Genomic DNA, 23,749 nt, shown 5'->3' on the forward strand with positions numbered 1-23,749 from the left:
AGGTATTATGGTAGTTATTTCTCCAAGCTGGTACAAGGCTTCGTTGATCGTTTCACAGGGCTTTAGGCGTAGGGTTCGATGTGTGGATCCTCGCTCAGTACAATGTGTATCAAACACTGACAGCCCTAGTGCCATTCATATTTATCTTGGGTAGTGATTCAGGCTCTTGAAAAATCATGTTCAAATTACATGTTCTATAGCTTTAATTTCCTGTTGCTAACGAGGGAATGATTTGCAGTTTCTTGTTTGTCCTCCGCTGTGCCATCGCCTGGAAGCATTGCTGTTACCGTGCTGAGTGTCGCAAGCAAAGCTGCCTTTTTTTTGTATTGCCTAGTTCCTGAATCTCATGGCTTTCACTGTTCCTCTCCAAAAATTCCTTTCTGTGAATCCGAACATTTTAATGCATATGTACCCTGGTGTAGGATTTGAAGCAGATAAGGCTCTCAAGACACACTTAACGTAAGGCTAATACATATTTATTGTGTTAGTACTACAGGATTAGCCTGTGGTGTTTGAGAACCACATTGCATTCATGTTTTTTCCCCCCCAAAAAAAACTCCTAGAAACATATAACTGGAAAACTTTTTATATCAAATGTTCAAATTCTGGCTCTGCCCATCTCATTTGCACTGCTTCTCCTTTTTTTTTTTTTTTTTTTTTTTGCCTGAGACGAGACTTTTTATTCTTTAGCAGCATCATTTCATTCCGATTCCTTGGGAAGAAATGACAATAGGTGTGGTCTGGTAGGAGGAGAAGCAGGACAGAAACCTGCATCTCCTTTTAGCCAAGTAGTAAGCAGAATAATGAAAGACTTGAGTTCAAGTATGCTTTACGAAGATCCAAAAGCAATTTGAGGATGCTTTCCCAGAACCCATTTAGGCTGTCGTTGTAGTATCTGAGCATATCCATTTTAGTGGATTTATCTTCCCAGGCCCCTGCAATAAGGTGGGAATGCTGTTGATCACTTTGATAAATGGAGATGAGAAGTATGACTTGTCAAGGGTTACGTGCCAGGCTTGTGGCAGAGATGTGAGATGATTCTACATCACGTGTGGCTCAGACTCCTCCCAGCCTCCTTAGGTCAAAAAAGGAGCTGAACCTCTGATAGAGGAGAAGTGTGCACTGCTGGGAAAAGGCAGAGAAACTGGGGGAGAAACAAGGAAAAAAGGAAATACTGTTGTTTAGTTAAGGGTTTATTTCAATGTAATGCCTTGCGCTGTGTCATGTAGCAGTTCGAGGGTCACCATGTGTCCTGTGTAGTGGTTGCTACTGGGTCTGGAGAGGAGAAGGGGACCACTGGAGTCAGCGACAAGTCAACCAAACGGCTGCTGCTGACCATGAGATTTTGCTCATTTTCCCAGCCTAAGTGAAGAGACCACTATGCTTGTCCTAGATGCATGCTGGAGAAGCTGGTCAGTGTAGTACATGAACAGGAGGGATAAAATGTTGATATTAAACTTTCCTTCCTTACCTTCTTGAAACAGCTGGTCAAAGGGCTGCAGCAGGAGCTGAACCGGCTGTACACGCTTTTCTGCTCCCGGAATCCAGAGTTCGAGGAGAAAGGAGGGAAAGTCTCGATTGTGTCCCACTCGCTGGGCTGCGTCATCACCTATGATATCATGACTGGCTGGAACCCGGTCAGGCTTTACGAACAGTTGCTGCAGAAGGAGGAGGAGGAGGAGCTTGAAGACCGTTGGATGAGCTACGAGGAGCAACGTTTACTTGAAGAACTTTACATAACTAAACAACGGTAATGCATCCACTTCTGATGGTTAAAGGAGAAAACCACATCACTAGATGATACCCTTTGAGTGTTTCCAGAACCCACCATGGTTGTTAATCTTTTGTGGCTCATGTTCTTCTGCTGGTGATGAATGGCAGTGGTAAACAAGCAGGCATAGGGAGCTGGCACGGCTAGTAGGAGCTCTGAATCCACATCCTACGGGCTGTACCACAACCAAGCAACTAGCTCCTGCTCACTGACCAGGTGCACTCGGAGCAGGTCATAGCCAGGTAGAAAGGAGGATGTCAGGCCATTAGCCCTCCAGATACTTGAGGAGAAACACGACAAAGTAGCTTGCAGGTAGGGCAATGAGCTGTAATACTGAGGAGAACCTGAGCAGTGAAGTTCCTAAGTTTCTAGAGGAAAATGAGAAGTTTTCTCCTAGGCTGAGCTTGGAAATCGAGCTCCACCAGCTGGATATGGATGTTGTAATTGCTGTGAGGGTTTTATGGAGTTCCTACTCTGCTGCAGATCATTTACCAGCTTCTTCCTGCTGCCATCTAGAAATGAGAATCATAGAATTGTTTAGGTTGGCAAAGACTTCTAAGATCATCAAGTCCAACTGTTAACCTAACACTGCCAAGTCCACCGCTAAACCGTGTCCCTACACACCACATCTACACGTCTTTTAAATATTTATCTCCAGGGATGGTGACTCAACCACTGCCCTGGGCAGCCTGTGCCAGTGCTTGACAACCTCCTTTCAGGTAGTTGTAGAGAGCGAGAAGGTCTCCCCTCAGCCTCCTTCTCTCCAGGCTGAACAACCCCAGTTCCCTCAGCTGCTCTCATAAGACTTCACCAGAAGTCTTCACCAGCTCCAGACCCTTCACTAGCTTTGCTGCCCTTCTTTGGACACACTCCAACACCTCAAGATCTTGTAGTGAGGGGCTCAAAACTGAACACACTATTCGAGGCGCGGCCTCACCAGTACAGGGAACAATCACTGCCCTGGTCCTGCTGGCCACACTATTGCTGATACAAGCCAGGATGCTCTTGGCCTCCTTGGCCACCTGGGCACACTGCTGGCTCACACTCAGGCGGCTGTTGACCAGCACCTCCAGGTCCTTTTCCACCAGGAAGCATTCCAGCCACTCTTCCCCAAGCCTGTAGCATTTCATGGGGCTGTGGTGACCCAAGTGCAGGACCCGTCACTGAGCCCTGTAGAACCTCATACATTTGGCCTCGGCCCATCAGCCCAGCCTGTCCAGATCCGTCTGCAGAGCCTTCCCACCCTCAAGCAGATCAACACTCCAGCCCAACTTGGTGTTGGCTGCAAACTCACTGAGGGTGCACTCGATCCCCTTGACCAGATCATGGATAAAGATATTAAACAGAACTGACCCCAGTACTGGGCCCTGGGGAGCACCACTTGTGACCGGCTGCCAACTGGATTTATCTCCATTCACCACAACTCTTTGGGCCCGGCCAGACAGCCAGTTTTTTACCCAGGGAAGACTACACCCATCCAAGTCATGAGCAGCCAGTTTCTCCAGGAGGATGCTGTGGGAAAGGGTGTCACATGTCCATGCTGGAAGCATGAAGCAGCACTGCCCACTGTGACCAACAGGATCTCCGTTTCAGCACCTGGCAAGTGTTGGTAGGGATTCTGACTGTTAGGGGACCTTGCAGATCATTGTGATGTCTCCACAGTGTTAAGGTGACTTCCCTGTTTGAACCTGGATATCAAGGTGCTATGAGACACTTATAGACAGCAAATCCAATAATAGTAGCTTGAGCTTCAATCTTGCCAGTGGGAAGTGAGGATAAATCATGATCACAGTTCTTTTTGGTTCCTTCTTGAAACCTATCTTAGCATTAGCAGTACTTGGAAGCATTAATACAGCATCAGATCTCCTGCAGTGCTTGAAATCGGTATGTGTGTAATTAGGGATTGGTACAGGACATCTCTGTCGGCTGCAAGGCTGGATAAAGCACAATCTTTCTGCGAGAAGGGAAGTGAGAAACCTAATGAAGTTATCCAGTGGTAAGATGACCCTTCAAGCATATCACTAGCACATGATCAGGGGAAAATTACTGTTTTCACACTCCAGCTCCTTAGGTGTCCTCTGAAGTGCTTGAGGTTGCATCCACAGTAATCCAAGTATCATTTGACACTGGCACTTCTGTATAGCTAGAGTGGCTCTCCATCTTCATGCAATTCTGAAAGTCTGAAATTATGGAAACTATACTACTGCCATCCTATAACTTCTACATTTCTAGCGTTTTAAGGATGGCAAACAGTGAGTTTCTGGAAATGCTTTGTGCCTGAGTAGCGTATGACATAGCATGTATAAATATTCTACATTGTAGAATAACATAAGTACAGCATGTGAGGCTGTGAATTGAAACTCTTCAACAACAGTTCACAGGAGTCAAGAATTCTGCATGCCGTCATTTTTAAGACTGAATCAGGCTCATTAAAGCATACGAACTTTTTTGAAAGTGCTGCTCTTTGGGAAGTTTTGGCTCCAGACTTGCTTCTTTCTAACCAAGATGGCAGAGATTTAAGTTTAACGTGTTTCTTTCCACAATGCTTTTGAGGAGCTTGAGGAGATGGTGTTTTCCTGCTCTGAAGAGGGTGTAATGCTCTAATGCTGGGGCTGGACAGTTTTACCAGTCCTTATGAGGTGCTTTGTATTGTAGCTGCTTTTTTAGTTCAGGCTAACTAGAAGAACAGGTGAACAATGTTTTTTAATGATAGTTGAAAGGGTGGGACACTGTCCTCTAGATATTCCACCAGAATACAGAACTCCATAACGCTTGGGCCATGGAGTTTCTTGTGGCTTTGTGTTTTTTTTAAAAAAAAAAAACCACACACAAAACCCAAAACAGGTGATTTGGTTGCTAAAACATCAAAGAGTAGGTGAGTCACCTACTCTTAAGGAAGGAGAGTGTGCAGATGCTTGGAGTGGTGAACAAGGAAACTATCATGTCTTGATTGATTCCTTCTGTGGTCAGAGAACCAGGGTTTCACATACATTGATTCTTAAGCAATTGGACTGTCTCCAAGAAATACTGACACCATCACTCTCTCTTCCCAGCAGACAAAACTGTTGGACCCCACAGGAATGCCTGTTTGGATCAGAGAGGTTAAGGCTACGTTTTCTATTGGATCTCAGAAAGATCTCTGTTTTCTAGGTTGAGAGAGATAGAAGAGAGGTTGCATGGGTTAAAGGCATCCACCATATCAAAACCACCTGTCTTAAAATTTAAGGTATGTATGTTCGAGAGGTTTTTGCTGAATGTTCTGCTTGCTGTAAAAGTACACCTGCACTACGAGTTATTCTGCTTAGTTGTTTTTTTTTTCCCATGTCCCCAGACACGATGTTGATAGAATAGTTTTAATGTGTTGGTTGTAGTGTGTGTAAACACGTTACTATATTCATATATTACTATTTATTACAAATATATCTGTTTATCTGTAAATATATAAGCTTGTATATGGATTGTTATATTACACACACACACAGAGCTATGGGGAAGGTAAAAGCCTTTTGGCAAATTGCAGTAATCATGTGTCTTAAACAATTTCACTTCTACTTGGTTGACTGTCACATCTCTGAGCCGATCTGATTGAATTTCCTCCAGCAGTGGATTTTCCTTTCAAATTACACTGGTTTGACAGTTAGCACAAGTTACTTTTGATCTCGTGAAATAGATTGCTTGCTAATCTGCTCTATAAATTGCTATGGTTTCATATCATTGGGAAAAGTAATTTTCTAGCTTCTTGGTGGGATGTGCAACACTTTGTAGTCACTCGACTGTGTCCTGAAATATTAAACCATAAAAATGTGACTTGATAGATGAGAAGAAAATAGATTATTGTTTCTTAACTTGCCATTTTTCTTCCCTTCTGAGTTCAGAAGGACTCCTAGAAGCCAAGGTCAATCTTGAGCCATAAAAAAGAGGAAACTAACCATAATTCAATTTGTCATAGCCTTCTCCTTTTCATCACCGCTTTAAAGCATGTATCGTGCTATTATCTCTACCATCAAGGAAGATGGAGTCAGGCTGACACTCCTCCAGCTCTGCAAGAGATTATTCTTCACTCAGTTGTGTTTAAACTGACGATTTTTTTGAACAGATGCTTTTTAGAGGGAGCAAGAAAGGAGAGGAAAAGAAAAGGGAGAGAAGAAAAGAGGCCTTTATCAATACAGATTACTGCTAGGTAATTTTCCATTGCAGTACATCCTTTTTCTTACTGAAAGGAAGGTGTTTTGTTTCTGTGAAGCTCTCTGTCTACACTAGTGACTCCCATCGCTTGAGTACCGTGCCTGAGACAGAGCTCCAGGGGAGGAGAGAGGCTTTCCATGAACATGGTGATGGCAAAGTGCTTCTGCCAAGGGAGGATTTCAACACGATGTCGTTGAAAGACAATTGCTCATCAGCAAGCCAGCCCAGCTTACTGAGGGCAACTAGCTTGTTGAAAGAGAAGAAGCTGCTTTGTAGGTACCAACTACCTGCACCTTGGCTCTTCATGGCAGACCAGAGCTTGATCATGAGTTGCAATTCACCACAAATGCTTGATCCACAAATTACTTTGGTCTGTGTGATGCAGGACACTGGGAGTCGTTGGTCACTGGTCTCCCTAAGTTGTGTTACACAACGAAATGGGCATGTACAGCTGTAATGGAGAAGGCGAGCCACTGTTGATGTGTTGCCTCTTTTGTGGACTGAAACAAATTAAGCTTCCCAGGATGAGGCAGAGTCACTAGTCCTACTTTAAGCAGAGTTAAGCTTGCTTGAGGTTGAGCAAACACAAAGGTAGCTTTTGGCAAGACAAGAGTGAGTACAGCAGCAAACTGGGCTGGTATTTAATATCAGAGGAAATGATCTGTGTGTTTGACCCTTTTGGGAGGGAAAAAACAACCCACAACCAAACCTAAAGATAGGGAGTGTCTTGTACTCTGATAGTGTATTGGACAAGGCACCAGAATGGGAACTCGAAGGTGAGGTATCTTTCTCTCTCTTCCTCTGCTTCTCCTCGGATGGCATAACTGAATAAACTACTAAATCATTAGGACCTGTGTGGGTTAAAAGCAAAGCCAACACCCCATTGTAAGTATAAAGCTTAGAAGCGGAGCCTTCTCCCCACCAGCTGTGTAAGAGGAGTTGGAGTTGAAGGCTAAGGGGTCTGAAGAACTTGAAAACGTAGGGAACAGTGTGATACCTACCTCTTTATGATTCTGTGGTGCATGAAAATAACAGTGTTGGGAGATTTTCAGTCGCAGTGGGGAAGAGGAGGGCAGGATGTACCACAGTTGCTCCATAGTACTGAGAAGGAAATTAATTGAAATCTGGACTTGTCGAGGTGCTGCCCCAAAGTGCTTCAGGGTTCCTTGGCACTTTTCGTTCACCCAGGATTACAGAAACTCTTCTGGAAGAAGCTCCAGCTTGTATTTAACCTTGTAGTTTCTATGTAGCATGATCTGACAGTGATATCAACGTTGATAACAACTGTCACAAATTATTTATAAGATACTAGTGATTTACCACATAGACAAGAATTATGAGAGCTTAATGGGATGCTGACGTGTGGCCTTATCTGAGAGGAAGAAGCCTTTAAACTGAATGCAGAAATGCACCGTAGTAGTTCAACACTAGATAGATTTTGATTAGATCTAAGGAAGAAATTGTTTACAACAAGGATGGTGAGGCACTGGAACAGGTTACCCAGAGAAGTCATGGATGCCCCATCCCTGGAGGTGTTCCAGGCCAGGCTGGATGAGGCTTTGAGCAACCTGGTGTAGTGGAGGGTGTCCCTGCCCATGGCAGGGGGGTTGGGACTGGATGATCTTTACAGTCCCTTCCAACCCAAACCATTCTGTGCTTCTATGAACACACAACCACCCAGTTAAATTCTCCTGTAATACTGGTGTAAGTCTCTGTTGCCTTTGCTAAGGCTACAGGACGTTCCTGGGTGCAGGAACAGGTAGAGGCTGTTGCAGAGGGGTCTGTATTTCCTTACTCTGGGAGGATGTTTGGGGTCCTCCAGGCTGAATGGCAGCACAGAAGCATAAATTGTAATCACCTTCTGTGTCTTCTGTTCTAACATCACCACTAAACACAATCATTTGTCCCCCACGCTTACCCATGCACAAAAGAGCTGTCCTGCCTCACTGCTGTTGGCTCGTTTAGCTTTTTTTTTTCCCCTTTTAATTCTGAAAATACTGCAGTCTTAAGTTGAATGGATCACTGTCTGTCTCAGCTTCTGCTTAAACGACTAATAAGTTCATTAATTCTTCTGTTTATGAGTCACACCCAGGAGAAAAGTGCTATCCTGAAAGGTCATCTTAAACATTTCTCCTCCATTGTTAAAACATGGACAGGAGTACATGTGAAGTGCCCCACTCCTGCTTCTAGGAGAAACACCAAAATTAATCAATGTTTTCTAGAAAGATTTTAACCCTCTGTTCCCAGTAGGTTTCATGGCATGGCAGTCTTCTCTTCAGCCACTTTGCAACAGTGCTGAGAATCTAATGGCTGCAATTTAAAGGACTTAATTTCTGGGAGACGTACTTTGGATTTCAGCATTTGCCGCTTTGGTATTGGTCTGGTGCCACCTGCTAAAGTATCCCCCAGTTGGTACTTGGTCTTTGTAAGTGTCCCCAGAGCTGGAAGACCACATTGAAAGTCTCGCATGTGTAAGAGCATACGTAGCAAAGAACAGTGCCCTCCAAGAAGAAAGCATCTGACTGTGGACACTGCTAATCCCGTGTTTATCCATAGAAACAGCGGAACAAAAGCCACTCACCATCTAACCGCTGAAACCGTTGGCCTTTTGAGATTTTTGCCTGATCTGTAGCGGCTTAAGGTGAATTCATAAAAATATCTTTTAAGCGTCTGCTAGCAAGTGTGAGCTGGCAGTCACCTTCTCATTTCTTTCTATAGCAGAAGGACTGTAATTGTGTACTCCGGGCGCTCGATACGGGAATATCAGATGGATGGGGTTGAAGGTTACTTAAAGGATTGCGCTGTGAATGTCTGTTTCTATTGTATTTGAAGATGAGAAAGCTTTTTGTCCAAACTACAAAAATGTAAGGGTCTCTGTAAAGCTTGGTTATAAGAAAGGAGAGGAGCGTTGCGCTAGACTGGACTAACAATGCGGGTGACAGAGCAGTGCCCTGCAGCATGGGACATCGGAGAGCTTTGCTGAAGGCCTGGGGTTGGGTTTTTTTTTTCCATTGAGTTGAGATTTGCACATTCTTTTGGAAGGAAGAGGCGGAGTACCAGTGCCAAGCCAGAGGAGGAGGCATGTTTTGTGCAGTGCTGGAATCTGATGGATGAAATGAACCATTATTTCTGCGCTCCCGCTCCATGCAATGACATAGAGCGACGGCGCATGGGAATCCAAGCGTCCTTCGTGTGCACTTAGCAAGAACGCAGCAATTCCTCTTGCTGGTTAAGTAGCAGCACCCTAGATGTTGCTCAGTTGTAGTGCTTTGCAAACTGGGAGCTACTGTTGAGAAAGCTGCAGTGAAGTTCTGATGGTAAAACATAATTTTTCATAGAAGAAAATACTTTAAAGGTTAAAAAGTAATTTTGACTTAGAAAAATATTGTCGACTACAGAGCTGTACATTTGATGTTTCTAGGAGATGATGTCTGAGGATTGGTAATGGGATGCGAAGACATTCACCTCCAGGTCACTGTTGAATCCCGACCTAGGTTGGTGGTGGCCAGAAGTCGTTACCAGTTCAGTGGCCTGTGTCAGACGGGTTAGCAGCAGCAGTCTGGGTTTACACAATTGTCTCACAGTGTCCAAGGTGGTCCTTTTAGAGCCAAGGCACAGCAGTAGCTTTGGACGGCGTGAGAGTAGCCTGCGGAGTTGCCTGGGGTGCTGCACATGTCCTGGGCAGTGGTTCCTGACGTGTGATGAGGTGGCACTTTTGACAAGCACCATTCTGTTCACTTAGCACTAGGTGTTTTGAAGAGGTTATACATAACACCAGCCTCTATGTGTGCACAACTACTGTCAGTGTTCTCCAGGCTGTCTTTGATACTCAGTGTAACTTGCGTTTTCTACTTCATCAACAAATGTGTGTAGCCAAACGAGTCATGGGGTACTTGGTTAGGGTAAGATTGGGGAGCTGTGGTGAGTTTTGGGAAGTGGGAAACTTAACCTTCATGTTACAGTATGTATGATAGAGTGGTCTTTGCCCTTTTGACTTACTAATACTATACAAGTCCCTCAGCTGAAACTGAGAAATCAGCTGAAAGAGAGAAATCAAATCCAGCCATGTTAGAAAGCATTATTTCCATCCTTATTAACGTGGACGAAATCTCTCCTTAGGTTGAGAATTTCTTCTGTATGGGATCTCCATTAGCAGTGTTTTTGGCATTGCGTGGCATCCGTCCAGGAAACAGCGGTAGTCAAGATCATATTCTGCCCAGAACAATTTGTAACCGCTTACTAAATATTTTTCATCCAACAGATCCAGTGGTGAGTTTTAATTGCAGTTGCAAGCTTTTACCTTGACTATTTTTAAGCATCAGCTGTGTGATAATGTGTGATCTTCAAAGCGCGTGAATCAATGCAAGTCTGTTCCAGCACAGGACTATTTGTTGATGATTATTGTGCAATGTCTTGGGTTTTTGTAACTGTAGAGTAACAGTTTTTGTAAATAATTGTCTTAAATACCATATACTTTGCTTCTCTTTTCATATTAATAAGCATAAGATTCGAGATTACTCTGGGTTTTTGTTGGTTTTCTTTTTAAAGATGTAAGAAATAATCCTTCTCAGTCAGGTTCCAACATGGTTAACTTGTTGACTTCCATTAAACATCATCTGTCCAAAGCTACTACTGCTGTTAAAAAACGCTTCACGAGCAGTTTACAAGATACTGTAGAAAAACAAAGACACTGTTGGGTTTTTTTTTTTTCCAAGGAGTCCGGAGTGACAGATTGTTAGAGAGTGGGCTGGTACTTGGGAGGGCAGTTTTGGTATAGCTTTGCCCTGTTCCTACACTCTTCCATAGGCCCCAGTGTCCGCTGTTATCCAAGGCAGGATGCTGGCCCTTTGATCTGCCTCCCCTTGGCGACTTCTTCGATGGAAGCTTGATTTGGGATTTCGTGCTTACTGCAGAATAGTAATTTGGGATACTTTTGTGTTTAAACTCTACTCGAATATGAGTTTATTCAGACTTCAATCCAAACACGCTGGTTCTGCTCATCTCAAGATCTTGTTCAGCTCCAGCTACTCCAAAACCAGAATTTTCCTGGGACATCTAGGACGATTGGTCAGGCTGCAGTCTGTCATCCCACTCTGCAAACAGTAACTTTACTTAGCGTTAAGATAAAGAAGCACAGAGTGCTTTTCTACATCTGAGTAAACAAAGAAAGATAAAGAATCAATAGAAAATGATTTTTTTTTAATAAGCACACCAATTTGTGGTTTGCACAAGGATCAATGAAGAGTCATCAAACAAAATGTTTACGTAGCCAGTTCCTCCCTCTCTGTTGTGTTGTGCAGAATCAGTTTAACTGTGTGCAAAGCTCGCTCAGTCGATGGGTAACAGCAAACATCTGTTAGCACTAACTTGCGTGCTCGTAACAACGTGTAGTAGGAGCGTTGCAGAGAAATGTGCAAATGTGAGTGCACAAGCAACTGGGCAGCTGAGACATCTTCCAGGCTGTGAAAATAAAAGCGAACCAGAACATAACGCCAGCGCTCTGTCACCTTCTAGGCTTCACTCGCTACGGATATTTTGGATTTGAGGTTGGAGAGGATTCTGTATGGGAAGGGCATGTGATTTTTTTTTTTTTTTCAGTCTTGACACTCAGCGTTGCCTTTTCTGGATTACTTCTTGCAGGCCTATAGGTTAGAACCTTTAATTTTGAAACACTACAGCAACATTTCGCCCGTGCAGATCCACTGGTACAACACCACAAACCCTCTACCTTACGAGCACATGAAGCCAAGTTTTCTCAACCCAACAAAAGAACCTACCTCAGTTACCGATAGCGAAAGTGTTTCGACCGGACCGAGCCCAACCACTTCACCAGTCATGGTGCGACGCCACTACGGGGAGTCTATAACAAACATAGGCAAAGCAAGTATATTAGGTAATTGCACTTGATCATCTTTTTTTTTTCATATATATACAACCTTCTTGCAGAGCTTCACTGCTCCGTGGTGTGGTGTCTGAGGTGCAGCTGTAAGAAAACCATTCCTGGCTGGTTCTGTTTGTCCTGTGTAGTTAATATATCTTGTTTTAATCCCAGCTAACGTTTACTTTGAAGAAAAGACAGTTTACGTACACGGGAGTCAAGGCTTGCAGGGAGAGGATGTGGGTCAGGGAGTTTATGCTTTTGCTGCGTTATTGTTGTCTGCCTTATTGAAGTAACATCCTGGTGATTTAATAGTTTCCACTGTACTTCACAAAAAAAAAACAATTTAAAGCTTGTTTGGTGACTACGTATTCTGGTATTGGCAAATAGGAGAAAAATCTCTCTATGTAAACTATTACAGTTCCATTTAAATCGTGATTTTACAATAGGAAATTCAGGCTTTTTTAATAAAAAGTCTGTTCCTTTCTGGCTTTCTGATTGAAAACAAGCCCTGGTTTAACTGAGCTTAAATCCACTTTCGCTGAAGCTTAGATTTGAACATGCACTTGCAGTTTTTGTTGACTCAAGGCTTTTCTTGAGCTCTCTACGTGGGATTTGGAAGAAGGCTAACGTGACCTAGTGCCAAGAATCTTCCCGATCAAATAAGTAAAGTGTATAAAAGCAGTTGAGTCCGTAAGTAGAAATACGCAGTAGTTCAAAGTTTTTGCCGTTACTATAGGAACTTTAATGTCATGGCCATGAGGTGGCAGCAAAGTCGGGAGAAAACAAGACAGATTTGTTCTTAACTTTCACATCCTTCCTCCTGAGCAACCAAAATAGTCTTTTAAAGGATGATAGAGCATTTCTAAAGGTCTGTAAGGGTGGTGCCAACCTAAGGACCCTTAATGGGAGGAGTGTCTGAAATGTCCTGATGAGATTCTTATGTACAGAAGGTACTAACATGATTATAAATCATTTTTGACTTAATCTTAGACTTTTTATGAAAGAGGAGTTACAACATATCCTTAAAAGTACCAGATTTCTTGCTGCAGAATTGGTGTCATGTATTTCTGTTCCTCTAACTGCAGTTTCCAAATTATAGCCTTTGCTCGTGTGCTAGATGAGTCTCACGATAAGCAGTGTGCACAGAAGGCAGATAAGCCGTTCCCACCCTAGAAAAGCACCAAAGAGTGTTTTCCTTCATCCATCGCTCAGCTCTAATTGATGGGTGCTACAGTGCCTTTAATTTGCTGTTTGATTTAGCTGCCCTTGTGCTTGGGTTTGTTTTTTCTTTTCTCCCTCCGTGCTGAATGCAGGAGCTGCCAGTATTGGGAAGGGCCTCGGCGGGATGCTCTTCTCCAGATTCGGCCGCTCTAGTACAACCACCCCGCAGACGCTCGAGACGGGAAAAGATGGAGCCGAGGGGGACGACAAGAAGGCCACGACTGTTGGGACCCCACCTTTGCCGCACAGCAGCTCGGCCTTTCTCGAACCCGCAGGTTAGTGACGTCTCCACCTTACAAACCTGGTGGAAATAAGACCTGTAGTGAGCTGTGTCCACGTGTTGTAGGAGGCTGGAAGCACCGTAACAACATGTGCAGCTATTTGATTTTTTGTTGGTTTACTCTGAAGCGATAAAAATCGAATGCGTTCCTGCTTTTTGAATCTGTTAAGATTGTCCAAGGACGGACTCTTTGTTCTCTCCTTTATCTCTTAAAGGAGGTTTATCTGTATCCGTGTTTGTACATACACGTACACCGCGTACGCAACGAGTTTTGGCTGACGAGATCTGCCTCTCAGTAATTCCTAGGCTCTCACTAGGAAAAGCAATATAATTGCTGCAGAGAATCCCTCTCACCACTTATCGTAAAATGGATTTATTTAACTTTCCCCATACATTTGCAATTCTAAAGCAACCTGGCTTTGAAGGCACATATGACTGGAAACAGAAGCTGCCCTTGTCCTGATCTGAACCGCCCGGAACAGAAAGTGCAATTTTAGCAGCTGTTTTTTTGGAAAAGCATAGGTACTTCCTTTACAGCAATTCATACTGGATTTTATTTCTAAACTTCTCATTGGCACAGTTGCAAGGCGGGGCTTTTTGCAATCTAAGGAGTCACAAGTACGTCGTATCTTGTGATAGCCTTCACATGATCCGCTGCTGTCCGTTCATCACCGCTAATCTCAGCACGTAACCTGCCTGAGTCACTCTTGGAGGACACAGACTTGGTTTGAAACTCCAGGGAAAACAGAGCAGCACGACAGCGAATATTGCGGAGCCGCCGCCGAGATCCTTTCCAGAGGGGAGAGCGGTGGCACGTCGAGGGCCTTCCGCACGGTTCCCGCATCCCTCTCTGCCGAAAAGCCCGTCCCTGCTCCATAGAAGGAGAACTCGGAGCCGGATGATGCAATCCGCCGCCGAAGCCTTCGCTTCTGCGCGGGCGGCCGCGGGGCGGGCGGGGGGGGGTTGGCTGCCTCCCAACCTCCTGCAACGGCTGCTCGTCAGGCGGAGACCCAGGCGACTGGTTTTGGTTTTTTGCATATGTTCCTCTTCGTGGAAGTGACGGCGGTCGTCTCCTTCTGTTGGAAGGCTCCGGCTCCCTCCCCTCGCCGCTTTTGCTCCCGCGAAAGCGCGACGGCGGAGGCAGCGCTGGTGCGATGCTCCCTTTATGCCCTCCCTGAGCCAAGAATTAAAATTCCTTGAAACTGGCTTTGATAAATGGCTGCGTTTTTTTACTCAATATGGGGTTTTGGCTTTTGTAGCTGAGCAGGCTTTTAGTTCTGTCCTTTTTATTCCCCTGCTCCTCGTAGAGGGTTTTCTAACCGCCGAAGTGCCTTAACAATAGGTCAGCCATTGGCCCAGTTAAACCCGCAGCGAGAATTGCTTTGAGTGTGGTATTAATCAAAGCAGCCATTGAAATGAAAGGATAACTGCTGAAACGTACTGGGAATAATCTGGGAATGCAAAGGGCTAGTGCTGCGTAGGGACGGCTGGTTTTCAGAAAGGGCTTGTAATATTGGGTGTAGTCTCCTTGTATAGCCGCTTGAAGACGGGAGAAGTCCATTTATTTCGGAAAGTTCTGAGCATCCGCCTTCTGAAAGTCAGTGTTTCCTAATGGGGCCTCAACATTTGCTGGATGCTTCTGTGTAGTTATCGTAAGGAGCATAAACAAATGTATTTATGTAGTTACTATAAGGGAAACAGCTGCTTTAAAAAAATGCCAGCTTTTTCCAAGCTTTAGGTTTAGTTTCCTTTTAATTTTTTTTCACCCCTGAACTAAGCACCGCTCTTCAGTCAGGTTTGCTAAATGCACGTGCATCAAAATATGTGTATTTATTATAAAAAATCACAGTTGACTTAGGTGAGCTACACATCAACACAGAGATATTATGTGCATTTTGTATGGAGCGAGTAGAATCAGAACCCAAAGCTGATGGAAAAACACACCGGTGTCTTTTCTTCTTCCGACGTCCCATTCTAACATCATTTTTGTTTCCTGTTCCGTTTCTAGTGGAACTGGAGCACAGGATTGACTTCGAGCTCAGGGAAGGTCTCGTGGAGAGCAGATACTGGTCCGCAGTCACATCACACACTGCCTATTGGTCATCTCTGGATATTGCTCTTTTCCTTCTAACCTTCATGTGCAAACACGACCAAGAAGATCCCGACAAATCCAATTTAGACACCATGTGAATTTTTCGACTGGGGATGGGGCGGGACGGGAAAGGAAATTTTAAAACGAATGGCACAAAACTGATGTTTTACTGCTGAACTGCAGTATATATGGCATGGAGGTTTCAGGTTTAAGTGCATGTTTGGATTTTTTCCTATTTCTAAGGAGTAAAAAATGATTTGTATTTAAAAGCACTTTATAGTTTTAAACATTTTGCAGTGCTTAATTAGACCTGAACTGATTCCAAATCCGTGTTGACTCTGACTGTATAAAAAGCCAATACAACGTGTAGCATCCCGTAAGCACGGTTGTGCAGTGTGCTTGGGTGACATTCTTGTTAACGACCATAATTGCTGTTTAGTTCATTAAAAGTATAAAAGATTAGTTGATTTTTTAAAAAAAAAAAAACAAACCCAACCTAAATTAATTTCCATTAACCAAAACATATGTTAGATACAAACCTAAAACTGCCATGTTCCGATGTTTTATGTATCAGTAAATAACAAACAGTGGTGTCATTTTTCTAGGACTTTATTCAGCTCCACATCCTATTATCCACAGTACCATGGAAAGACCATTCCGACTGCTGGCTTCTGAGGGCGTCTTAGGCGTGACGTATTTAGAAACTAATGCTGAAAAAAAGCATGAAGCAAATATTTGAAATACTGTAATTATAATTTATTATTCTCTCTGATTGTTTCATTTTATTCCAGTGTATAAAACATTACTTTTTTACTGGTTTCTTTTGACATAATTTAAGAACCACATTTATTTTCTACAGTGTTAAGACTTTTTCTCAGAAATACATATCTTTGTACTACTACTCAAATGAATATATGGACACTGTGGCACACTTTAAGTATTTTTTCATTAAAAATAAATATTTGTGGTTTCACACAAATGACCTCAGTCACATTCTTCTCGATGGTAAGTAACTGCCTTTGCTTTTTAGGTTCCAAGTGTTTCTCAGGCACGGGAAGGTTTTGACCCCACGTTAGGCTTGGTTTGCAGAGGATCCAGCTGTCTTTTGCGTACCATTACTAAATGTATATACATGTGTGTTTGTATAAAAACGTACGTGTTTGTGTATTTATGCACAAGGGACCTGTCAAGAGGAAAGCGAGCAGCTTAAAATAAACGTGGTGAGGCCTGAGAATAGCCGAGCTTAGATTAGATTTGTATCTGGAACTAATTCAGGGGAAGTCGAGAGGGAAGTGTTGTGATGAAAGGGAATCATCTCCAAATGAAATGCTGAAAGGTCATTGCTGAGATTTTAAAACTCTGGAGTAGAAGCATCAGATGTATGGCCTCGGAGCTGCCTCTGGCCGTGCTATTTGTGATCTATGGCATATGCAGATGCTGGAGAACCTAAACTTTTGTTTAAAAAAACCCAAACAAATCAAGCTGTAGTGTTTTCAGTGTGAACAGATAGAATCACAGAATCTCAGAATGGTTTGGGTTGGAAGGGACCTCAAAGATCATCTAGTTCCAACCCCCCTGCCATGGGCAGGGACACCCTTCACTACACCAGGTCGCCCAAAGCCTCATCCAACCTGGCCTTGAACACTTCCAGGGATGGAGCAGCCACAGCTTCTCTGGGCAACCTGTGCCAGTGCCTCAGCACTCTCAGTGTAAAAATTTTCTTCCTTAGAGCTTATCTAACTCTCCCCTCTTTTAGTTTAAAGCCATTACCCCGTGTCCTGTCACTACACACCCTTGTCCAAAGTCCCTCTCCAGCTTTCTTGTAGCCCCTTTAGGTACTGGAAGGCTGCTGGAAGGTCTCCCTGGAGCCTTCTCTTTTCCAGGCTGAACAACCCCAATTCTCTCCGCCTGTCTTCATAGGAGAGGTGCTCCAGCCCTTGGATCATCTTTGTGGCCTCCAGACAAGGCCATGTGGCAACATCAGCAGCCAGCCTCAGCCAGCGGCTCCAAGAGGTGGAAACCACCCAGATGTCCCTTTCTGAAATTCTGTGAGGAAGAGAGAGAATATCATTATCCTGAATACTATCACTTGGCCTGTCACTTGTTTTCCCCGGTCCATGGTGTGATGGGGAAGGAATTGGGAGCTGGGCCTGTATGTTGGGGTTATGGATTTAGGAATAATTATGAAGGGGGGAAAAAACTGTGCAAAGAAAAAGGAAAGAGGGGAGTGGAGGGGAATGGGAAGGGAAGAAGATGACAGAAACAGCACTACTGTAAACGCAGTGAAGCAACACCCAACAGAGATGTTCAGATGGATCTCTGAAAAATCCTTCTGGCCTCAGTGAATTGTAACTCCCTTCCCCGACGTGTTTATCTTGGTTGATGAACAACAGTAAAAAATTAAAATCAACCCTCTAAGAGAAAGAAGCTTGACATCTCTGCTCCGGAAAACAGGCTTTTGTTTGCATTGCTGGCTTTCCAGATAAGTTATTTAATCAGCTCTTCCTAATTAGGAGAGCTTGAGCATAAAAGGAGAATCTTTTATATTTAGAACGTGCAAAACATTTCCAAACGTCCATGGTTTGTGTCCCAGTGCTTTGAGTTGGGTCATGTCACTGCTGTGATACCCCCTTACACTACGGGTTCTACGCTCGGTCTCTTCTTAAACGCTGCAAACAAAAGGGGGTTAATTCCCTTAATTCTTGTGGTCTGTGTAAACTCTGCTGTTGTCCAGAACATGTTTCAGATTTATGGAATAGCTGTTCCCCTCGCATCGGAACGTGCTGGTACTTGCTGACTGCTCTCCATATAAGGGATGAGATCCTACTTTTATGTACGTGCCCCTTGGTAAATCAGGGAGAAGACGGAGCTGAGAACTAATCCATATTGCTGGTAGGTGTGAAGGGATGATAAGGACCAATACCCTGTTCATCACTGTGCATTTTTCCTGAGTTAATTGGACATATGCATGTATGATTCCGTTCTAATTTGTAACTTCATGGAGCATCTACTAATCTTCAAGCTTAATTACAAAGATAAAACATCCCTCGAAAGAATAAATGGAGATTTATTCTAAAGCGTATGCAAAGATGTTAAGCGTGCTGTGGGCAGACTTTCATCTTTTTCATCCTCAAAAAGGATCTCATCCTCCTGCAAAGATGAAATACCGTTTGAAAATTCAATTTTGAAGTTGTTAGGAAAAGGGTCGCCCCGTTTCTGTTGTGCAGTGTAACACAGATTCAAGTAGGGTCACGTCTCTGCGTGCTGGAGTCTAAATTTCACGCTTAAAACTTTCTGGTCAGATGGTCCGTGGCATAATAGAGAGCTGGAATGTCCTGGCTTCCAATTACTGACTTGTTTTCTTCTGCAGGAATGATGTTTAACTTTACAAGCTGTGTTGACTGGTGGTTTTTCTTGAGAAACCAAGATAAGGGAAATGTTCCGCGCCGCTGTCAGTTTTCTGACTGATACCGAGCTGTTTTCTGAAACTTGTCCTTGAGCACTTTGTCCAAATTTGACGCTTAAATTTTTTTTTTTTTTTTTTGCTACGAGGTCATTTTTACAGATAGTCAGCTTTAATTTTATTTTTTTTTAGATGAATTCCATCCCTTTGTCATGGTTTAACCACAACCTTCCTTCCCCTGTATGTGCTCACTCTCGGCTTTTATTGCCGGTGTTTCTGGAGTTAGAGGAGTTTGCTTTATTTTACCGTGATAGTCTAGCTGGCCAACTTCCATTATTTTATCTCCTTTCCTAATGAGTGTTATTAAGCTGAACTGAAACACGTTTCATATTCTCAGATATATATATTATACCTGGTTGCCACCTCTTCCTCCTTCTCGGTTTTCTGTTGTCCCGGTGCTCGTTTCCCACGCCGCGTGTCAGTCGAGCTGGTTCTGCCTGTAGCTAAATCGGTGGGGATTGATTTTTTTCCAAGTTGAGTTCATGAATCACTATGTCAACTGCTTGCAGTTAGATAGTTAATGTATATTTGTGTGGCCTCTGCCCAGCAAGTTCATTTGAAATGTGTCCTTTCCCGTTTTCCTGTTAGTAGCCTGGAGATGAGGGTCGTGCCTCCACACACCGTTTTCCTACTGAAGTCGGATGGCGGGTGGTTGACCCATAGTGTTTTACAGGGTCATCTCACCCATCTCTGCCATATGTCTTTGGTGACCATCAGGGGTTCAGTAAGCTTTCACACACCAAGTCCCAGGAATGGACTGCCACATGTACTGAGCTATTTTCAGCTTTCCAAGCATTATCTCACTGGTCGCTCTCCATCTGCAGTTGTAGTGACCACGTTCCATTGCTTCCCTAGAGTCCGTGCCTGTTGGCTTTCCTGATCTTTTGAAAAGCTTTAAAATCTTTTTTTAAATGACAATCCCATTTTCTGGTTTATCGACTGGACTTCAGAGTCTGACTTTTTCTCGCATTCGGTGTTTGATCTGCATTTAACTATCATTTTCCACAAAATCAAACTTTCTCTTGGTTTAGCTTTCCCCTCCCTCTTCCATAGGTATGTTTTAGTTCAGCTTGTCTCTTACCCACCACACTCAAGCTTCTCCTGAAGCCTCCAGTTTCCATTTTTGCTTTTTCTGTCCACTGGAATCGATGCTTGCTTCAAGACTCTGCTTGTCTGAGCATGGCCTGCGCGTCCTCAAGACCTAAGGTGGAAACTTCAAAACCCACGTGGAACCCAAGAGGCACATATTGCTGATGTGATCCTGGAGCTGTCTCCTCAAAGCTCAGCATCAGCAAAGCCCACCTGGGTGTGTTTGGCTTTCAGGATGGGTTTGCATGTTCTCTCTTCCCTGTGTCTGTGCCTTCCATCGGTCAGCTTAACTCTGGGACTGACAAAGCATTTTCTGTCATTGTCAATGAAATTTGGCGTGTTAGCGAGCACTGGATGTGGGCTGGCCTCTCCCAAGACTGGTTCCTTGCTCTTTGGATTTCTCCTGCATCCCTCAAGGCCCATTTGACCCACGCTTTGCTGTAGATGTCACAATGTTTTGTGTTTCTCTGCGTGCCATTGCAGAAGCACTTAGAACTGCATGCACAGCTCACAGCGTGTTGACACCGTCTCCTCTTCCAAGGAATAAGAGAAGTCCCAAGTTCTGTGGAAATGCCTATCAGTTTCAGTTCACCCTGGAGGTCAGTGCTCTCAGGTCCCATTGGAAAGCAAATTCCGACATCTGCCGTTTCCCCTGAAAACACCCTGTCTCCCCAGCTGCAGTTGCAGCAGCTCTTGAGTAGACCTTGGCCAGTCCTCTCCCTGTAAGAGTGAAAAGTCAGTGAGTCCCCTGCAAACATGAGATGTCCCAGGAGCAATCTCTTGTGGTTTTGAAATCCTCCATGATTTATCCAATGAGAGGGTTCTCATTTGACAATTCTGGGAGCATCTGCCACGGATTAGCTTCTCTCTTTGTTTCTTAAATAAAATACCATTTCTTGCAGCTACTCTGCCTGTTCCCTGGTGCCTCATCGATCGGAAGCATGGACATGGGAGAGATGAAGTGCAAACTTCTCTACAGACCACTGCCTTGACCAGATGCTCAAGCTCCAAGGACCCCACGTCCAGTTTGTTGTTCCTGCTGGTTCTATGACTCTTTCGTTATCTCCTTGAAAATCAGGATCTCATCACAGAGTAGTCCCATACTTTGTAGTTAAAGAGCAGCTACTTAAAAGGTCTTACCATTTCATCGTACCCCTTGATAAAGAAGATCCTTGACTTTCACTTTAATACAGAACTTTCAAGCACGTTTGTGCCAAAGCACCTCAGTTTTTTTGATTTTACTACTTTCATAGAATCATAGAATGGTTTGGGTTGGAAGAGACCTCAAAGATCATCTAGTTCCAACGCCCCTGCCATGGGCAGGGACACCTTCCACTAGATCAGGTTGCTCAAAGCCTCATCCAACCTGGCCTTGAACACTTCCAGGGATGGAGCAGCCACAGCTTCTCTGGGCAACCTGTTCCAGAACCTCACCACCCCAGAGTGAAAAATTTCTTCCTTAGATCTCATTGAAATCTCCCCTCTTTCAGTTTAAAGCCATCAGCCCTTGTCCTATCACTACACGCCCTTGCAAAAAGTCCCTCTCCAGCTTTCCTGTAGGCCCCCTTTAGGTACTGGAAGGCTGCTGGAAGGTCTCCCCGGAGCCTTCTCTTCTCCAGGCTAAATAACCCCAACTCTCTCAGCCTGTCTCCATAGCAGAGGTGCTCCAGCCCTCGGATCATCTTCGTGGCCCTCCTCTGGACCCGCTCCAGCAGCTCCATGTCCTTCTTGTGTTGAGGACCCCCAGAGCTGATCGCGGTATTCCAGGTGGGGTCTCACAAGAGCAGAGCAGAGGGGCAGAATCCCCTCCCTCGACCTGCTGCCCACGCTGCTTTGGATGCAGCCCAGGACACGGTTGGCTTTCTGGGCTGCCAGCGCACATTGCTGGCTCATGTTGAGCTTCTCCTTAACCAACACCCCCAAGTCCTTCTCCTCAGAGCTGCTCTCAATCCATTCTCCACCCAGCCTATATTTGTGCTTGGGATTGCCCCAACCTACATGCAGGACCTTGCACTTGGCCTTGTTGAACTCCATGAGGTTCTCACAGGCCCACCTCTCAAGCCTACTTCATTTTAAGAAGGCAGCTCCTTTAGCTTGGATATTGAACTCGTAATAGCTGTTTAAAGTAGAAATTAATCCTAACCAGTGCCTTATGAATCCAGATTTTTTTCTCTCGGATATAATATCACTGGCAATGTGTCAGACCACCTCAAGCTACCAATGTGGTCCTGCTTATGCTGCTTCTCTAACAGCCAGATCCCAACCCTGCTGAAACAAAGGTCTTCCCTTCAGTGAGTTTGGGATCGTATTCCGAGTGTCTTTAGCGCTGGTTGCTCTTCCTACCATCTCTTAGGTGAATATGTATAATATGGATTATGTGGGGGAATAAAAGGCTTTGGCATTTAGGTTGCCAGTTGGCCAGTCCTGAACCCTTGAATCTCTTGAACAGAGAAATCACACTGGGGTTGAATTCTGGTTTTCTATAGTGGTGTTCATGTCCTTCTGCCTGCAAAGCCCAGACTGGTTGGAAACCAAAGCCACAGGAAGGAGAAAAGGAAAGCAGCCCTTCTGATTTTAAATTTGTGATTTTGATTAGATATCAGGAAGAAATTCTTCCTTCTGAGGGTGGTGAGGCACTGGCACAGGTTGCCCAGAGAAGCTGTGGCTGCCCCACCCCTGGAAGTGTTCAAGGCCAGGTTGGATGAGGCTTTGGGCAACCTGGTGTCGTGGAGGGTGTCCCTGCCCATGGCAGGGGGGTTGGAACTCAATGATCTTGAAGGTCCCTTCCAACCCAAACCATTCTGTGATTCTATGATTCCATAATCTTTCCATGTACTGCTGTCTCTCACACCAACCCAGAATTGGAAACGACTCAGTGCTACCACCAGAAAGAGGCTGATGGACCACATCATCTCTGGTGTGCTTTCAGAGCTCGCCCAGCCTGCGCAGGGGGTGCTGGGCTCCCCCCTCGCCATGGTTTGCTGTGGGGGCTGCCACAATTCCAATGGTTTGTCACTGGGAGTCCAGCTGGGCAGGACCAGGCTCCCCTGCCGGCTCCCAGGGTAGGTGTTTCCCCAGGGAGGTGTGAATTGGCACGGAAATGCAAAGTGGCAAAAATCTCTGCGAGATGAAGAGAACCCTCCAAAACGTGCACAAATGTTTTCTCTGCCCACCTTTTCATCCCGCTCCCACCCTGTTGTGCTGAAGGGCCAAATGAGGAACATGCAGTTTTTCAGCCTAAAAACGCCAACGTCCTGCTCTGATAACTTTCCAGAACGTTTAACGCTGCAGGATTTGTCAGAAAAATTATCTTCGTGGTCATCGTTACTTTTGAGCAACCAATACTTTAAAAATAACTTGAGGTACTTTCAACACCGCCGGGTGCGCTTTCAGTAAGGAAATGGTTAGACCTTATTTGCAAAGGCGACCAGACCTCTTCCGAAACAAACCCTGCTCGTCTCCCAGCTGGGATCCCGCGGGGGTGCATCGCAGGGATGTCACCGCTACGTTTCCCACGACTCAGTTTTAAAGCTTCCAGGCTGGGAAGGGTCCTTCGGTTAACCTCCGTGCTTTGTGCGAGGGGAGATGCTGTTGGAAAAGGCATCCTTCCACAGCTCGATTCCAAGCACCGGGGTTCAGCCTCGGGCGCTTTGCAGGAACGGCGGATGCTGAAACAGCAGCTGGACGTTCTTGTGTTTACGGAGCACCATGTTGGGATGGGACAGTTATGTCTCCTGGCACGCTCCTCCGCTTGTTCTCCTTTATGC

At 44.7% G+C, this 23,749-nt stretch overlaps 1 protein-coding gene across 2 annotated transcripts in view; it reads left to right on the forward strand.

Annotated features, from left to right (window-relative positions):
- The window catches only part of DDHD1 (DDHD domain containing 1), a 71,205-nt gene extending 55,677 nt beyond the window's left edge, over positions 1 to 15,528 (forward strand). For both annotated transcript variants that reach the window (XM_086613668.1, XM_086613669.1), the window contains exons 8-13: positions 1,485 to 1,750; positions 4,922 to 4,997; positions 10,076 to 10,225; positions 11,597 to 11,849; positions 13,151 to 13,333; positions 15,347 to 15,528. In XM_086613668.1, the coding sequence (XP_086469794.1) occupies positions 1,485 to 1,750; positions 4,922 to 4,997; positions 10,076 to 10,225; positions 11,597 to 11,849; positions 13,151 to 13,333; positions 15,347 to 15,528 (1,110 nt within the window). The remainder of the gene's footprint in view (positions 1 to 1,484; positions 1,751 to 4,921; positions 4,998 to 10,075; positions 10,226 to 11,596; positions 11,850 to 13,150; positions 13,334 to 15,346) is intronic.
- The last annotated feature ends 8,221 nt before the right edge of the window (positions 15,529 to 23,749 follow it).

The sequence above is a fragment of the Tauraco erythrolophus genome, chromosome 6, assembly GCF_009769465.1.
Source record: "Tauraco erythrolophus isolate bTauEry1 chromosome 6, bTauEry1.pri, whole genome shotgun sequence".
Taxonomy (NCBI): Eukaryota; Metazoa; Chordata; class Aves; order Musophagiformes; family Musophagidae; genus Tauraco; species Tauraco erythrolophus.